This window comes from Chelonoidis abingdonii, chromosome 8 (genome assembly GCF_003597395.2).
Source record: "Chelonoidis abingdonii isolate Lonesome George chromosome 8, CheloAbing_2.0, whole genome shotgun sequence".
Taxonomy (NCBI): Eukaryota; Metazoa; Chordata; order Testudines; family Testudinidae; genus Chelonoidis; species Chelonoidis abingdonii.
Genome location: NC_133776.1, coordinates 35265765 through 35285570, shown reverse-complemented (window position 1 = coordinate 35285570; position 19806 = coordinate 35265765). Strand labels below are relative to the sequence as shown.

The following is a 19806-nucleotide window of genomic DNA, read 5'->3' as shown; positions in this document are numbered from 1 at the left end:
TGATATCGCATTGGCAAATTCCCCATAGAAACTAATAGTGGAACAAAAAGAATAATAAAGGCACCTCAACTTTTCTCATTTACGGAGAGCAGTCTTATAATATGCATCCAGATATCTTCCAATCACACAAGCCGAAAATTGTTCCACTTTACAGCAGTTCTGTAACCACATGAGAACTAATCCTCTGAGTTCTGTGCACATCCAAAATTCCTGCGAATGACCTGCCCTGGGAGCAAGTTACCAGTAACCCAGGGCTGGGGTGGAAGGAGGGTGCAGGTGGGGGTGAGGGGCAGAGCCCAGGGCTGGGGCGGCAGGGGGTGTGGGTGGGGGAGGGCACTAGTGTGGGGGAAGTGAAAGCGCAGGGCTGAGGTGCAGGGCAGCCAAAAATTTTTTTGCTTGGGGTGGCAAAAAACCTAGAGCTGGCCCTGATCCTGACATGGACAGAGCACCTCTCAGGTGAGAAGTTTAGGTCAGCTTCCATTCCTGTTTCAGTCCTGACCTCCTAGCAAGGGTGCCAGCTGTGCTTTTCTGTGATGTGAACACTTATTTACTGGGGTGCTGAAGAATGCCCTGAGATCACCAAACTCTCAGGCCACCAAACAGACATCAGATCTCCTGGGCCTTCTGCAGCTCCCATGAAGTGATGTGGCTATTCATTGTTCTTTACTGGCACGATGAAGCTCTTTGGTACTTAAAATGCACCATGCCATTATTTATGTTTTTTAAATGCAGCCATTAGGCATAAATAGCAAGTAAACTCAATAACCAAGCAATTTTGTTTTTAAAAAGCAGCACATTATTAGGACATAAAATGCAATGATCTTCGTAACAGAGATTACGGGGCCAGTTTCACAAAGATTTATGTGCACACATTAATTTCACAGGGGTGCACAGGACCTGCTGCTAATTGCTAGTGAAGATAACTTGTTTTGATTTTGATCTTACTTACACAGGTTTTACACCTGCTGTGTTGCTTCTGATTTACAGATGGATAAATGAGATCAGAATCAGGCCCAATATAATGAGCTATTTTCATCCTTTCCCATTGGCACAGGTCTGAATGTAAAGGCACAAAGTCTTATGAGAATAACACAGAGCCACAAAAAAATCTGTCATTCTAATAAGTAGCTACACTTCTAAAATCTATGTTTAAAAATTGTTTTAATTTACCATTTACCATTTGCTTCCTTTCTATATGTGGTGCTGGAAGTTCAGAATTCTTGGCATGGTGCCAGTGGAGCATTCCAGAGCTATCAGAGTGAAGGGCTGGATGCTAATCTTTACTTTTGTATCTTAGTTGGAAAAATTAACCAATTAGTTTTACTGTTGCACAGAGGCTAAAGTGGGAACAAGCACTGATGGGGTTAATAGCTCCCAGACTCTTCCCTTCTGCAATTAAATGTACCCACAGGTAAGTGAATTCCCGACACAATTTAGCTCAAGGGATATTCCAGCACCATCATAAATTCCTTTCAAAGGTGCATAATGAGACAAACACGGCCAGGGATGGAGACAGGGAGGATTGCTGGAGCAGGCTGGCTAGTGGGAAGATGGAGAAAGACCTTACTTAAAAGGGAATCTGCAGCAGCTCCTCCCTAATGTACCCCCCACCCCATCTAAAGAATTAAATCCTCTCCCCTGCTCTGTCCATGCTGCCCTTCTGGCCCCCACTGTCCCTGGAAGCAGGATCCTGAATGAGCTATGCCATCATTGGCTGCCTTCTCAGGATGCTGCACAGAAGTAGCTATTAGGGGTCCTGAATGAGAGTTTGAGTTAATAGGCTTACCACAGTATTAACTCTCACCTAGATATCCATAGTCTCTGGAGGGGAACAGGCTGATCCCTAGCTCCACCCCTTCCTAGCTGAGCTCAGCCCTCAAGTCACCCCCGGTTTGGGCTTTTAACTATGTCGCTGCATAAATGGTGTTTAAACAGCTACGCTTATTCTTTTAATGTGTACATACCTGTGTGGTTCTCAAGCTAACATTTGGCTCTTTGCTTGCAACTTCTTTTCTTTCAGATTGCATACACTATCTTTGATGGTTGCAATGTGTTCCTAAAGATAAATGTATAGTGCCTACCTGGGAAACTTCAAAATCAGCCTGAAGGTTGCCTGAAGTTAATCCGCTTAGCAGGACTATTTCATTTTCTTTTGGTGGTTGTACATTCATAGAGCTGATAAGTTTTGGGAGATTTGGAGAGACACTGATCAATCTCTGCAATAGGAAAAATATGGTTGAGACAACACCACTCTATTTCACCCTGGTCAGAGTTACACTGTTGCATCCGTAAACATTTAAAGGACACTTGGTAATGTCATAAACAGATAGCTAAGGGTTAATGTTTCTTTTACCTGTAAAGGGTTAACAAAGGGAACCAAACACCTGACCAGAGGACCAATCAGGAAACAAGATTTTTCAAATCTCCAAGGGTGAAAGTTTGGGGTGCTTCTTGTCTCGTCTCTGTTGCCTCTAGTCTCGGAAGGGATCACTCTATCTCAGGCTCTAGATCTTCTCCAAGTTGTAATAAAAAGGTAAAAGACAATAGGCTTATATTATTTTTTTGTATTTACATGTTATTGCTGAATGTTTTAAATTGTATTCTTTTGGATAAGCTGTTATTTCATTTTTTTTTTAAGTCCAATAACCCTGTTATATTTCACGCTGATACAGAGACCACTTTATTCTTTTTCTTCTTTAAATAAAGCTTGCTTTTTAAACTGTGGATTTTTTCTAGTTGGGGTCAAGGAGTGAGTCTGCAGCTCACGCCAGGAATTGTGGGAGGAATTGAAAACATAGGTATTCCAGGGCATCCGGGCAGGAAAGTAACGAGGTAGCAAGGAGGGTATCTTCCCGTTCTGTTGTGAAATTCCAGGCATATGAGTCTTGGGGTCCCCCAGGGAAGGCTTTGGGGAGACCAGAGTGAGCCAGGCACTGGAATTCCTGGCTGGTGGCAGCGATATCAGATCCAAGCTGGTAATTAAGCTTGGAGGTTTCATGCAGGCACCCATTTTGGACGCTAAGGTTCAGAATTGGTACTTATGCCTTATGACAGGTAAGCATTCCTTTAAATGCATTTTAAAATGAACTCAGTTCTCAGAACATACCAGAACTAAAATTGGCAGCACTGAAAATGCACATCCTCTATGTATGCACCAAACAATTACAGCAGTGGCAGTGCAAATGTCCCCACACGGCCCTAGAGATATGAGAGCATTAGGGATCAGAAGTCAGTTCAGTCCCCAAGCCTGACAAAGTCTTGGCCTTTATATTAACTGAATGGGAACACTGTGTTAATATGTAAAATACAAAAGGATTAAAAAATTATTGGTATGGGCCAAATCTTGTAGCTCCTACTCAGGCTTATGATTAACAAGAAGTCAAAAGGAGTTTTACTGGGAACAGATCTGCTGGATTTTGCCCTATTGAAATTAATTCAGTTTTAAATCTATATTTATAATGACATATTTAATACACTGTTTGCATTAAACATCCATTTCTTAGATTTCATACACTCTGTAGATACTTTGGTTTCATAACCTATCATTTGATATGTGAAAACAGAGTAACTTTCTATATGGCATGTGTTTTACATATACGCACAGTACATTTAACAAAGATAAACTACTAATGATGATGATACTTTGCTCTGTTGTTATAATATTTGTATAGCAATAGCGCCTAGGAGCCCCTGCCATAGATCAGGACCCTCCTGTGCTAGGCACTGTACAAATGCAGAACAAAATAAGACTTCCTGCCCCAAAGAGCTTACATAAAGTTCTTAATGTGCTGTATGAACAATAAGTAATTAAACATCACAGTATCTCTGAGACACATAACCATTATTATCTCCACTTTATACATGACAAAGGACAGCACATCAGTGGCATCGCCATGAAAAGAATCCAGAATCTTGACACCTAGACCTGTGTTTTAACTACAGTACAATTCAAAGATACTTCATTTCCCCACTTTTTATCTTCAAAATGAAAGCTTACAGTACTGATATTTCTCCTTACACTGCTTTAAATTAGACATAATACAAATGGCTGGCTTGGCAAGTCTAATTCAGTTACAGGGAACAATCTACTTCTCAGTACACTGATCTGCAGATATGACTAAGTATTAGTATTTGACATAAAACTTAAATTCAGTGTTTCAATTCATTTTGTCATTTTTAGGCTAGTACAAAAAAAGTGCTTGTCTTTTCTTCAATGATCATTTTTCTGTTATCATAGTGTTTTTTCTATATTTTCTCTTACTTAAATTACCATATTTATCAGATTACTTAGGTTGGAAAACCATGACATTTTAAATTTTTTTTTTCCTGCTTGGAATCAAGTGGAAAGGTCTGAGAAGAATGTTCTTAAATTTGTAACCAAGAAACCCTTGTAACATATTCTATAGCACAGTATAGACTCTATTTTATAGGTGACAAAAGGATGATTTGAAATCGTAATAGACAGCACCAATATGTAATGTATGGCACTGTACAACTTATATAAACATTTTTGTGCCCGACAGTTATGCCAAGATCTTTTATATACTTCTATTAAATATTTTCACTGTACTAGCATGTTGTTTAAATCCATACTGTCTAAAGTAACTTTTGAAAAGTCATTGTAAATTATGCATATAAATGCATACAGACCGATCTTCCTTTTAGAGGCTGATAGATAATATGCAAACCTTCATATTTTAAAATGTTCATTAACCTTAGAGGAAAAAACATTAGTTTCCACTTATACCTAAGAAACATTCAGACTGCATACTAGTAACTATTTCTAGAAGGCCAAATCCTGTGGCCTGCCGAAAGGCCACATATGTAGGGCCTCTGAGGTAGCAGACCTGGCATTTTTCAGTGCTTGGGAAATTTTAGATGTAGAGGGGCCATGCAAGGAGGGAGGGCATGTTGCAAAGTAGGGTTCCACCCTCCCTGTACCACTGTACTAGAGGGGCCTCTGGACAGCTTAGGGACATGACCAGCGAAGGCACCCCTATGTGGATCTATGGGCCAAATCCCATGTAGCTCTGGGGAGTCTCCAGTGGTGATTTGTGCTTGTGGGAGAGGATTCTAACTCTAGCTCTTTGCAAAGATGTGCTGCGTGAAGCTCATTTACTTGGGTTTTGTGCAGGTGTCAGGATCTGGCCTTTATCAAGACTCTCTTGCTCATTAATCAGTCCCCATGACCTGACATAGCATCAGTTCTTTAAAAAAAAACAAAACCCGAGGTTGTAAATAAATAAAAAAATAGCCTCTCCCTTCTCATTAATAAATAATCAAGTACTTCTGTAGATTCAGTGAAGTTAAACTTCTCAATCTGGTATCCATACTTAATCAACTGATTCATCAGAAAAATCCATTTGCTCATGGAAGCTGTATATATTTTTGATGTTTAAGTTTTCACAGCTTGAGGCTATCAAGAGCTGTTTGTAGAAAGACTTCCTGCTAGAGAATCACTAACAGAAGGCAATTAGGAAAATGTGGTAGTCCTCAACTTAACTTAGAATGGCCCCAGCAAACAAATTCCAGTGTTTCACTGAGGAACACTTTGAGCATGGCCAATAGATCCCTCTTTGACGTGTTCACTTGCCAGGTATTTCTAATGCCAGCATGGGATGATGGAGGTGGAAGACAGTAAGGGAAGTCAAGTATCAGGGGGTAGCCATGTTAGTCTGTATCCACAAAAACAACAAAGAGTCCAGTGGCACTTTTAAGACTAACAGATTTATTTGGGCATAAGCTTTTGTGGGTAAAAAAACCTTACTTCTTCAGAAGTTTAAGCTTCCATTCTGTGGCCCTATATAAAAGCTCATTTTGTGCCATACTTTCAAAATGTCACTTCTTCCCATAACCACATGACTTGAGCATTTTAGGAGGATGCACATTTTCAGTTGTATGTCCAGTTGTGCAGCTGGTTTTATGAATTGCTGAAGAGTGTCCTGGTTTTCTGCTCAGTAAATAAGCGAAAATCCAATGAGTCAAATCCTTAGGCTCTTAAACATTTTTTTTAAGCAGTCTCTATCTAGAAACCCACCTAATGAAATAATCTGGAGTTTGCCTGAGTAAGACTGAGCAGCTGAATAAAACCTAAATAAGTGAGTAAAAGGGCCTCAGGATTTGTTTGATGATAGGAGGAAAAGCTGCCACAAGACTATTTTTATGTACTGCAATGTCAAGATAAACTATTACAACTACAACACATGCACAAACACTTCTTTTATTTAAAACCAAGACTTAGCAGGAAGTCCACTTACAAAATGGGCATTGTGAATTTAGACCACAAAATTCTGTAGCTGTCATTTGAGTTGGGCATAAAGCCACACGTTTAGAACAGGAGTCAAATCTGGATTTCAAACGTTGTTTGAGGAGCTTCAAATCCAGAGTTTTGATTCAGCCCATATTAAAAAGAGTGTCCATTTGTAAAATTTAGATCCATGTTTAGGTTTCAAAGTCCTGGCAAAGTTTGGGAGGGGACAAGAGAGAATTGGGCCAGGAATATGGTTTGGGCCTCTCTCTAGTTCTCATCACACCGTTTTGTGAATAACACGAACATATGTATTGTGCACATTATTAGGCCTTTCTTAATTTGTTACCTGTTTTAAGTGCTCCTCACTGCAATCATTTTTGTTTGCATCTAGATTCACAAAGCAAACCTGTAATAAAAAAGAGAGAAAAGGGGCAGTCTGAGGTTTCCTTACGAATTCAGCAAACAATTTAAAGGTAATTAATATAAATACATTTCCTATACTTGTTGCTGGATATGGCATCTTTTCACTGCACAAGAAGAACTGTCATAAGGTCAAAAGGGAGTAATGTACTGGTTTGGCATTAAAATGGGAGAAGAAAAGGCAAGAGAATTAAGAGAAATCACTGTATCTGTTCCAACACAACTTCTCTTTGTCAAATTGCTAAATGTAGCCATTAGACTAGAATGTAATGGAGGTGGGAGAAGAGAGAGGAAATATGCAATGCCTCTGGCGATAGCTAGCGCGATGATGTGCCTCCACACTGCCTGCCACTTGACTCCCACTGCCACAACACAGGACACCTTGCACTACATAGCAACTATTATTAGGTAAGATATGATTCTTCCTATTACAGCATGTAGCTTCAGTCCATTTACTAGAAAGTTGGAAGGTTGGAAAAGGAAAACTAACAGAAATTAAACATTTGTAATCAACCAGCTGGGAACAGGTTAAGTTTGTGGTGTATGGGTTTAAGATGACTTGGCTCAAAAGGATTCTAGCATGTCCACATGAACCTAATAACCTTATGGAAACTGAATAGTTTTATCTCGGGAAGACGATTCATAAACCAGTGGTACTCAAGGGCCCTCTGTAGCCTTAACCAGGCTCTACAGCTGCTGGAATTAGGAAAACATCTGGTAATTTTAGACTTGGTTCTGTGGAAAGTGCCAGTTTCACCCAGAAAAGAGGAGTATTTTTCCATTGTCTGATCGTCATCTATTTAAGCAACAACAGTGTACATGACACTGTAGAATACTATAGACCGGCCAAAATGGGAACCTCAAATCCAACCCATTTTTAATTTGGTTTTTTTTGTGGGGGAGAAGAGAGCCAGTTCTGAATCCTCCATTTTGGTGCTAAGCTGGATTCAAGGCAAGAGCCCCAAAATTGGACTTGGTCCTATTTTTGGATGTGGCAGAAATCTCAGAAGAACAGTCTGTGAGATTTAGATGCTGATACATCTTGATCTAAACTCCATTTCAGGTTCAGGGTAGAGTCCAAATCCTACACTAACCTTCAATCAGGTTTAGCTCAAAACTTCATTTGCTCAGCCAATTGCTCTGTAATAATCAGAGGAGGAACAAATTTCCTGTCTGATTCAACTTAAGTCCTGTGTGCCTCAACTTTTGTTGCAGTCAATGGGAGTAGCACCTCACAGGAAGACTGCTCATACCTCATACAGCTCTGACTCCTTAGACAAAAAAAATGCAGTAGCTGGCTGAACACTGACATCTTTTGAGTGCTAATATGGCTGGATGTATTACAACAAACACAACATTTTCTTTTTTCCAACAGAAGTCAAAGGACTTGATTATCCTAGTTTAGGAAGGACTCTTTGGGAAATGCTTTCTTAGCACCTGCTCACATTATCATTAGTCTTAGCCAATATTACCTCACTTCTATGAGCTGTAAAATTCACTTAGAAAGGTATAAAGTTTTTAAAAAATGAATGTAGTACATTTCACCAATATACTGAAGTTAGACATTCTACTGCATATTATGTGTCAGTTCCACTCTAACGTAGCACTGATTTCAGCTTATATATGTACATACCATATGTACAGAATATGACCATCTATAGTAACAGCAAGCATAGCAGATGGAAAGCAGCCCTTCCAGTGTGAACCAAAAAAAGTGCAAAGAATGATTTTTGCTCTTAAAAAAAGCTTATTTTATTGTAACAATGTAACTTCTTTACACCAATACAAAAACATATTTTCCACCATTACAATTTAAAGAAAAATATTTCTCTGCTTGAGGATGTCAGCTAGAAGAATGTGTCACTGTCACTAGGGTTTTATGCATGGCTAACTTTTAAGATGTACTTATTATTAGGAAATGGAAATATCAAAGCCATAAAGTAATAAAAATAACCTCCAGCAATACAGTACTATAGGTACATAATGTCCTGAGCCTGCCATAGTTAATTGTACAGAGGAAGAAAATCTCCCTTTCTTTCAGTTAATTCTTAGGAGTTGTATATTATTGGGGCAGATGGTGTACACAACAAACCATTAGAAAATATTGCTGCCAGATTTTGTTTAGTAAATAAAACTTTGAACTTTGCAAGTGTCCACAATGATAATATGTTCCTAACCATATAAATGTGTGTGTATGTGCATGTTTATATGTACTGTATATACAAATATGTAGGTGACTGGCCATAATGAATTCAGTGTAGATGTCAGGAGACATTTAGAAAACCTGGTGGAAATGTATGCCTCCATTTTTTATTATCTTCTCAAGCATGCTTCAGCTACTCTTCTGAGAGATAAGATGTGATTTGGGCTTTTAAGTGACTGCATGTTAAGTGCTTTGGAAAATTTTACTCTAGGACTTATGGAAAAGATGCTTTATTTCTTATTCTATTTTGGCTCTATCCCCACACTGGATTCAATGGGAGTTCTGTGTACCAAAAAAAAAGAAAAGGTCTGGCTCCTGCACTCTCTATGTATGTATACACACACATACATATATACAGTATTACTCAAACACATTATTTTTCAACAATCCTTGTTTTTGTAATTTACCAAATGCCTGAATACTGATGTGGTGCTGCACACAACTGACCGAAATATCTATTGTCTCTTGTAACAGTGACATCAGCTGCCAACCTAAAAGTACACCTCTACCAATCATGCGATGAAACTGTCAGTTCCATTTCATGTGGAGTGGATGGTATATATTTAGCTCTTTTATGCCTCAGTAGAAGAAGGAGAATCATGTGCAGGTATACACATTACTTAAAGTCACAGCTTGTTTCCTTCATATTTTTTAAATTTGATAACCAAGTGCATTTATTATATTTATGCCTAAAGCAGTACTGCATCCTATATCTCTGAATACACTGAAAGGTGCACATTTCATAGACACTGATTTATTACATTGCCTTATTACTGGAATTTCCTGCCATTCTGCACTTGAGTGGACTTTTCAGATGTGAAGCTATAGGCAACTATTGCACAGATAAATGTTGTGCCAGTAGTTATTGAAATGTATTGCAGAATTTGCTTGATTTTTGCTATTTTAACTGGCCCCAAAGTACTGCCAGATTCTAAGAGACCCACTAAGAATATATCTGTCCAGTTTAATGGACATGAAAGGAGAAAACTGAATCTAAAATCACTCATGGTTTTCGGCTTGCCTGATATTAATGAAATATATTAGGTGCAGTTACTTATATTGGTTGATAAGCATATGAGTGTTATCACTGAGAGACCTCAGTCATAATATAGTAAATGGACACTGAGGTATAATTCATAATTTGAAAAAAATGTTTTAATTGTATAGATTAGGAAAAGAGGTTGAGGTTAGGTTGGTGTTAGCTAGTACCAATCCGCAAAGGGAGACCTTTATAGGAGCGGGGAAGCGCCACATCTCCAATCCTCCTCCTCCCTCCCAGAAAATCCTAAGTGCCGCTAAACAGCTGTTTGGTGGTGCTTAGGACTTTCGAGTGGGGTGGGAAGGAGCAGGGATGCAGTGTGCTCCGGAGAGGAGGTGGAGTTGGAGTGGCAAGAGGTGGCCCTGGATTGGAGCGGGGACATGAAGAGGCGGGCCTGGAGCATTCCTGGCAAAGTTGGCACCTGTTCTTCTCCGGGGAAGCTGCAGCTGCTGCTGCGAAGGTGCTTCCTAGCGTCCTTGCCTGCAGCAGGCTGTGCCTGTGCAGGGTAAGCCAGGGGCACTTCCCAACCACAGTACAGTACTGTACTGCACAGTATATAATGCCTTTTTCTCTCCCCCAAAATTTCCTTAGAACCTCACACCCCACATTTACCTTAAATCTCATGGGAAAATTGGATTCATTTAACATTATTTCACTTAAAGTTGCATTTTTCAGGAACCTAGGTACAACATTAAGTGAGGAGTTACTGTATTTGTCACTTTTGGCAAAAAGATGTAGAGCTTCCTATGAAATAAAAATAATAATTAAAAAAACCAGGTTGTATATACCTTAGACTTTAACTATGTATTACCTTCCCAGCAGAGCTAAAGTCTCTCTCCAGGTGCTGTGTATTTACATTTTCACTGCCTCTAAGGACACTGTGCATGATGTGTAACTTATTGCAGCAGAGCCAGTATAGAAACTTATAAAACATATGAAATCTGAAATTCACCTGTGCAGAAGGTCAGCATGAAGCCTGTTAAGTTCCAATTAAGCTCTTAGTTAGGCTTAATTGATGATGCCTATGACCTGTGGGCCATCTCTATGCAGGTGATTTTCACCCATAGTACCAATCCACAAAGGGAGACTTTTATAAATATGCTTGACTGCTAATATGTAAATGTTGTCTCTAACAGAGTAAGCTGGGCCTTTAAGGGTTTAAAGTCCTAGCTCTGGCCTATGCCTGGTTCCCTCCCGCTCTCTTCCAATCACATGACTGAGAGAGCAGGTAACTAAGAGCCAGGCCCTCTGGGACATATAAAGAGCAGCCTTTCATCAGCCTAGGTGTGAAAATGTGGGGGATTGCTGAGAAAGGATCAACCCCTCCGCCCTCCCTGAGCTGATGTAAGGCTCTCCACCCAGGGAGGTGAGAGAAGCACTTAGCCCCAGACCCAGGAGAAGCTGTGGAAAAGGCCTGGGAGCAGACAGAACACAGACCCTGGGAGAAAGAGCTAGTTAAGCTATCTGTGCTGGGTAGCCCTATGACTGTTTGGCTTATGGGGGGCTGATGGACTACTGAGCCTAGGGAAAGGCTGAAGGTTGTTTTGGAATTCTGCTTACCCTGAAAGGGGAGGTCTCCTAATGCATTTGGGCAAATAATTAAACGCAAAATCATTCTACCAGCCTGGAAATGCCATTGAGAAGGGGGGAAATGAAGCCTGTGACTGCATGTCCATGGTGTGGAGCTGCCAGCTACTGCTATGCTGTCACTGGAGAACTCCTGTGCTGCTGGTAAGTAATTCTTGTGTTCATTTTAAAGGTCTTCGAACTACTGCTTTACTCTTCTAGAAGTCCAGCATATGGAGTGGGAAGGAAGTCTACATGGGTAACAGGATTTGAGAAGTATGGGTTGGACTTTTCAGCTGTGCCCTAGCCAGGATAATGCAATTATGACACCTTATAATGTTCAGTGAATCCATTGTTTGTACCTTTTCATGCTCATTGTGCACTATGAAGCATGGACCTTGTGGTATGCATTAACGTTATTGTAACCGTTCAGGGAAGCACTTCATGCCAAAATTATTAGTAACTGAAGACTGGCCATGTATATTCTCCCCATATTCTTCCATATTGTACTGTAAGGAGAACTGCTGATTCTAGAAAGCTTATGATGATTTTGATGTATTATTAATATTCTAGTGCTAACCACTAACAGTTTTATCTACTTGTAAAAGCAAAACTGTAAAGTTACGGTTGTAGGGAATATTTAATTCCATGATCACTTTAATTACTTGCAAAGTCACTTGTAAAGATTTCTAATGGAATCAAAAATGTTTTAAAACAATCTCATATAGTGTCTCTCCTCATTCATTTTTGCCCTCAGGAATAACACTCTCCTGTGACAGCAATCTTCAGAATATTGAGCCATGTTCTGATTTGGTTTTACTAGTGCAAATATAGAATAACAATGGACTTACTCCTGATCAGAATCTCCATCTGTCTTTAGGAAAGATGGTTTAAATCACCATAATTTCCCCGTAGCACAATAACCAAATATAACTTCTCAAAGCCTTCACTCAGTAGGATGATATAAATATACAGCTGCACATCAGTCTCCCGTGGGAGCTGAAGTCAGCTAAAGCCTAAGGGGAAAAAAATTCACTTTATATATCTTTGAGACAGAGCAAAATATAACCCATAGGAAATACTAAAGGAAAAGCAATATGGCAAACTTTTCCCAGAAATTTTGTTTAAGCTTTGTGTCTTTGAAAATGGTCAACTACATCTACATATTTCTGACTTCTGTGAGACTAGACTAAAATGCCTCTTTCAGCTGATTCTAACAATGCAGCCATCTGTTTCTTCTGTCTCTATGGCAGGATCAGTTGTTTTGATGGCCATCAAAATGCTGATTCACAAAGCCTCCAAACAGAAACTTGCATTTGTTTTTACTTGAAAGATTTCTGCCAATTTAAAGTAAAATTTAGATGACAAACGTTCAGGGACCTAATAGGCAGTACATGCCTTCCTGCATGGACCCCTAGGCAGTGCTGCTAACTCTTGTGATTTTTTAGAGTGATGTATTTTCTTAAAGCTCCAGTTTCTGGAGACACGTGATTACATGAGAATTTCAGCTTTCAACACAAAACAAAATTCTAGCTTTCATGATTGTGGAGAAGAGCTTTAAAATGTAACATAAGCATACTCTGCAGGCTTAAAACTAAAAAAAAAAGACAAATACAAAGAACCCCAAACCTAAAAAGTATGATTTTTAAGCTAATCTCCTGATTTATTTATTTTTTTATCATTTGGGGATGGCAATACTGACTGTGCCTATATGAACAGGCATAAGGGCCTACCCATATGGATCTTACTGGGGGATTTGTGGTCTTGCTCAGTTCACCACAACCTCCAACAAAAGCAAAGCTTTCAAAATTAATGCCTTCTGTCGACATTACCACATAAATAAATCTAGGAATATGATTGAAACAGTTGCTCAGTATTGCCAAACTCAAGAGAGAAAAAATAACGAGATTTGCCACCCCTCCTCCCCCAAATATTTTTAAAAAAACACACTAAAAACCATTATCTGAATCTTTTGGCTTTACAACTCCTCTCTACTGTTGTTGTTGTTGTAGTAGTAGTAGTAGGTGTGTGCGTGTGATAATTTCAGGTTGAAAAGTTGACCTTTCATACACAAAAAATGCATGAATCTTCCTGGCTGCACCCTCCCCACCCCAACTCCCCTTACCCTCTCCTTATCCCTGAAAAGGGGGAACTGTCATTCATTACCTATTACTGTCTTGACCCAACAGCAATATGTCTCAGCCTACTACTGCCCCAGGACTCTCTTTGTGCTCTAGGGCCATACTTGAAGTTAGGGGGGCTGATCTGTTTCCTCAGCCCCAAGGCTCTTGTACAGAGCTCTGCCCATGTACTGAAAACCAAGGGACCGGAAGAGCTTCTTCCATTATCACTAGAGCTTCTCCTACAGGTGCCAAACTCCCATGACTCATGATCAATTAATTAGAGTTGGCAACATTGCTTTCCCCTGGCTGCTCAGAGGGGACTCCTTGTATCCACCACTACCCCCAGGCTGGGGAAGATGCCATTCTGTCCCCTCCATCTTCCACCCCTCAGCCTCCCAACTGCTCTCCACATCCCTCTGCATCCCATTCCCTTGCAAATTCTAAATCTGCCTCCTGCTCACCCTCATTCTCCCCGTCTGCTTTTCACAGCGTCTCTGTTGCTTCTCTCAGTCCCTGGGTCCTGACTAGCCCTCCTCCCCATGATAGAGGGGCAGCCATTTTGCCTGTGGGCATGGCTTCAATCTCAGTGAAAACAGTGGGATGTGGCAGCCAACTTTATCAAGGGCAGCCTCACTTCCACATGCAGCTAGATAGTAAGGGAATGGTGGCCTTGCTGGCTTCAGCTCCACTGACAGTAATAGGAGATGGTGACCATTTTAAATAAGGGAAACCTGGTGAGTTATCAGCCTTTCATCATGTTTTCATGAGACTGGTAAAAAATACTCCAAAAATCATAAGTCATAATATTAAAATCAGAACTGGCAGTACTGGTTACTCATTATTTCTGTGCCCAACAGCACCAGTCAGGGCTCCACTGTGGGTCAATGAGGCTGTGTGTCTCAGGCTACGTCTTCACTACCCGCCATATCAGCGGGTAGCAATTGATTGCTCGGGGATTGATATATCGCGTTTCGTCTAGACGCGATATATCGATCCCCAAACGTGCTTATATCGATTCCGGAACTCCACCAACCCAAACGGAGTTGCAGAATCGACAGGGGGAGCTGCGGACATTGATCCCGCGCTGTGAGGACGGTGAGTAATTCGATCTTAGATACTTCGACTTCAGCTACGTTATTCTCGTATCTGAAGTTGCGTATCTAAGATCGATTTTCCCCCGTAGTGTAGACCAGCCCTCAGTCCATTCCTGTTCTAGAAGTTGCAGGATTGGATCCCTAGCAACTTGAGGCTTGACTCAAAGCCCATTGATTTAAATTGGAGTGATTTCAAAGGGAGCCTTTCTAATTCAATGAGCTTTGGATGGATCATACCCACAGCAACGGCAAGAAACAACTTATTATTTTATGTACATCTGGCTAGCGTTTTAGAAGTAAAATGCTATCTAAGTCGGACATGGACAGTCAAACACTTTTTTTTATTAAAATAATGCAGTCAGGAATGAAGACAAGAAAATTCTTACAGAAAACAACAATTGAAACCAAATGTACTATTCATTTGATTAGCACCAACTGACCTATCTCCATATCTCCACTCTTTCATGGGATGCTTCTGATAAGCTTTCAGTATTTAATTTTGTTTCTCCTTTTATTATTTCTGACTTATTACTGAAACTTGGTTATCACGTTAATATAATTCTTTATAAAATCTTACGTCTATATTACCCATTTCTGTTCAAATGACTCAACTGCGGGCCCTTCTACCTACTGACTTTCTTCTGTAACCATTTAAATGTCAAGTGCAGTCTCTGAACACAAAATAATTTATCTATGATGTTTAACAAAACCAATAAATCTCATTCCAGGGCCTTTCTCAATATGATGTTGGCTGAACTAAACCAATGCTGGCGCAAAAGAAGATGCGACCACTTAACTTTAACATTAATTTTATCTCCAAACATCTTCTTCTTCCTAGTTATACAGAGGCTTACGCTAAAAAAAGGGCCAGACTGTTGCCATGGAAAAACCCATGTGCTGGGAACTTTTTTGTCTTCCTCCGATTGTTTCATAGCATGTTGGGTTCACAGAGGAGCTGGTTTCTCCACAGAATGAGCAGGAATAAGTTTAGATCTGAGATCTGTTGAGGGTCCTCTTGGCTCCCCTGATCTCTATGGCACTATGGTTCCCCCCTCATCCTACAACACAAACATTAAGACTCTTGGCAGATGTGATCTACAATAATTTAACCATCCAGGGGACTTCATGTAAATGTGTCCAAAGTTTAAAATGCTTCCATATGGCTGAAAAAACAGTGAGAAGATTTTGTGGACATTTTTGAAACTTCTCTCTTTGAGTTCAATTATATTATGAAAATGTCATAGATTCTGACCCATCAATGATTATGTACTGCTGCTCTAAATTATTATAAATAAACTATAATTTACTACAAATAAAACATTAGCAACAGTCATGGAGAGGCAAAGGAAGATCATTAAAATATAGTATTTAAATCCATCCCCCTTATCTGTTCATACTAAATAGTTTTACAGTGCACTAATGGTATTTTTAGAACTCAGAAGAATGATGGAATAAATGTTAAACCTAATTTTATGCAAATGATTTCACTAAACAAAGATGTCAAGAGAAAACATTCCATCACACTGGCAGGCAGGGATGTTGAATAACCTCAAGCTCCAACTCTTTTGGTTCTCCAGAGGGCATGAGTAAGTGGTAACAAAGCATAAGCACATACTTCAGCTAGATGGAAACATGAGGTGCTGCATTATACTTGTGCCTTTGGATCCAAAGTTGAAGTGTGACTATCTCAGAAAAGTTACTTTTTTAAAATCAAAGCAAACAAGAGTCTGTCGCACTTCTGCTATATAGTAGTACTTCCCAGTGTTGTTCATGCAATTACAAGTACACTTCAGACTTCCAGAACTGATACTTCAAGCTGCTTCTCCTTCCTAACATAACCCTGTTGTGCATCTCCTATTCAATTTTGTATTCTCTCACTCACTGTGGAATTGGGATGCCCGGAAGCCTGAGCCACTGAGCTTAGAAGAAGGGCTGAAAAGCAATTAAAAAAATTAATTGCATGATTAAATGATAGAATACTATTTATTTAAATATTTTTGGGTGTTTTCTACATTTTCAAATATACTGATTTCAATTACAACACAGAATACAAACTGTACAGTGCTCACTTAATATTTATTTTTATTACAAATATTTGCACTGTAAAAAACCAAAAGAAATCGTATTTTTCAATTAATCTAATACAAGTACTGTTATGCAATCTCTTTATAATGAAAGTTGAACTTACAAATGTAGAATTATATACAAAAAAAACCCTGCATTCAAAAATAAAACAATGTAAAACTTTAGCGCCTACATGTCCACTCAGTCCTACATCTTGTTCAGCTCATCGCTAAAAGAAACAAGTTTGTTTACATTTACAGGAGATAATGCTGCCCACTTCTTAATTACATCACCTGAAAATGAGAACAGGCGTTTGCATGGCACTGTTATAGCTGGGGTTGCAAGATGTTTACATGCCAGATGCGCTAAAGATTCATATGTCCCTTCGTGCTTCAACTACCATTCCAGAGGACATGCATCCATGCTGATGACAGGTTCTGCTCGATAACGATCCAAAGCAGTGCGGACTGACGCATGTTCCTTTTCATCATCTGAATCAGATACCACCCCGCAGAGGTCTGATATTTCTTTTTGGTGGTTTCACCGGTTCTGTAGTTCTGCACAGAGTGTTGCTCTTTAGACTTCTGAAAGCATGCTGCCACACGCCATCATCTCAGATTGGGAAGGCATCCAGACTTCTAGATCTTGGGTCAAGTGCTTCTAGAAATCATATATTGGTATCTTCTCTCGTTTTATCAAATCTGCAGCATTGCACATGTGCCAAGTGATATCTGAGCGTACTATAAAATGAAATTATATGGCAGATCCTGCTGGTAAAATATGAGCGGAGACATACAATCATCGCAGTGGTTCAGTCCCATTTATCCATTTTTTTCCGAGCACGAATCAGCTGTAAGCATGTCCCTCTGATGAGTGGGAAGCAGAAGAGCGATATGAATCTTTAGCAGCATCTGGCAGTAAATATCTTGCACCAGCTAAACAGTGCCATGCAAGCCTGTTCTCATTTCAGGTGATGTAATTAAGAAGTGGGCAGCATTATCCTGTAAATGTAAAAAAAACTTGTTTCTTTTAGCGATGAGCTGAACAAGATGTAGGACTGAGGATAGGTAGGCGCTAAAGTTACATGTTTTTATTTTTGAATGGGTTTGTAAATAACTCACATTTGTAAGTTCAACTTTCATTATAAGGAGATTGCATAACGTACTTGTATGATAATTGAAAAATACATTTCTTTTTTTTTACAGTGCAAATTATTTGTAATAAAAATAATATTAAGGGAGCACTGTACAGTTTTATCTGTGTTGTAATGAAATCAATATATTTGAAAATGTAGAAAACACCAAAAATATGAATACATTCAGTGTTGGTATGATGACTATTGTTAGACTGTGCGATAATCAAATTATTTTTTTAATCATGAATTAAGTTTTTGAGTTAATCATATGAGTTAACTGCGATTAATCAACAGCCCTACGCAGAAGTCTTTGTTGTGGGCTACAACATGTAGAAATGAATGGGAAATGGTAGTTGTGGTACACTATGCTGGTACAATTCCCTAAAGGTTGAGAACCAATATTCCAGAGTATAATGTGGCAGTATGGGGACCACTGATGGCTTCCTGACAGTAATGGTTTATATTCTTAATTTTCAAGGTGACACAGATTTAGAATAAGAGAATACAATGTGTAGGTGGCAGCACAACATCTTTTCCTCCAGGAAAACCAAACAACAACATTTAACTCTTCAACTCATTCCTACAAGAATACAAATAAATAGATTTATCAGCTGCAGCTTTTCCGGGTCATATGTCATTATTATGGGCTACTGTGAGGCAAATTATTCAGCTTCCTACTCCAGGAAAAAGGGGCTGCAGGACTGGGTCCTATGCATGCTTTGTTTAGGACAAGTCCTCTTTTTAAAGAAAATAAGATATTGGCTAGAGTGTGAGCCTTGAATGACAATTGTATAAAAACAGACGGGCTCCTTTCTCTGAGGGAATGGAGGCAGAAACCTAAAAAGGAAATACCCTGGGAAACCTGGAGGTCTGAGGGCTTTGTCTGGGCTCACTGTAAGATAAATGTTCACTATTACATACAAACAAGAATAAGGGTGCAAAATCAAGCACCCAAACATTGGGAAAGCAGAATTAAGATCTCTCACCCCAGCCTGTCCCTGGCTCTTCCTCATTCCTCTGTGCTGGGGCCAGGCTGCTTACTCCTGGGCACAAGAAGAGGGGTATAGGAGAAACTGTCTCCCTATCCAATTGCCTGGAAAAGTCCTACTCTGCCCTAGGCTTTGGAACCCTGCTGAGCACAGATGGATTCTCTGGAGAATTTAGTAACAAACTTCTGCTGAGCATGTGCAAGCAGTGACTATTTCCAGAGGCCTATATCTTGGCCAGATTTCAGTGGATTTGCAAAGGAATGGAAAAAGGCACTTCTCTGATCCCATACATTTGTCTGAAAATGAAATCATGAATCACCAGCACTCCAATGCTCGTAGAACTACTTGTTCAGCTGTATTAGAACGATTCATCAATTCAGTTAATTTGACATCTTAAATATATGCTCTCAAAACCCTAAATGCCACTGCATAATTAGGAGGGGAGGCATGGCTGCACTTCAAAATTAATTTTTTTTCTTTATCTGCAGTTCCCATTACTCAGATTTATTTTTTCACTGCTATAGCAAAAGCCTGAAATTATTAGGCCAAGACCATGGTGTTTACATGAGGTAATATATTAATTGAATTCATATTTAGCTGGAAGGAAGCGTATCTTCTTATTAATCTCTTATTGAGGTTTTCAAAACAAAGCACTTTTCAAGCACCTCCCTTGGTAGACAGTGATAGCTTCTTAATAAGATAAGCACGAGAAGTAGCTGAACTAGAAGATGCTGTATACATATAATACAGTCATAAAGCAGACAACGTGTGGATAGTAGTAATGAATCTCATGTGTAAAATGACAAAAACAGTACTTTGCATATGCAAGATCTGTAGATGTTTAAAAGCTGGCCAGACCAAACAGGGCAAGATTTTGTATCAAGCTATCCATGTCCAGCTTCAAGCAGAGGCTGTGTTGCTGA

The 19806-nt window shown here is 39.5% G+C and overlaps 1 protein-coding gene across 5 annotated transcripts in view; it reads right to left on the bottom strand.

Moving 5' to 3' along the window:
• SPHKAP (SPHK1 interactor, AKAP domain containing) overlaps positions 1–19806 on the bottom strand; it is a 116549-nt gene that overhangs the window by 35868 nt on the left and 60875 nt on the right. For all 5 annotated transcript variants that reach the window (XM_075068504.1, XM_075068502.1, XM_075068503.1 and 2 more), the window contains exons 4-5: positions 6597–6656; positions 2082–2216 (exon numbers count right to left, since the gene is read on the bottom strand). In XM_075068504.1, coding sequence (XP_074924605.1) covers positions 2082–2216; positions 6597–6656 — 195 coding nt within the window. The remainder of the gene's footprint in view (positions 1–2081; positions 2217–6596; positions 6657–19806) is intronic.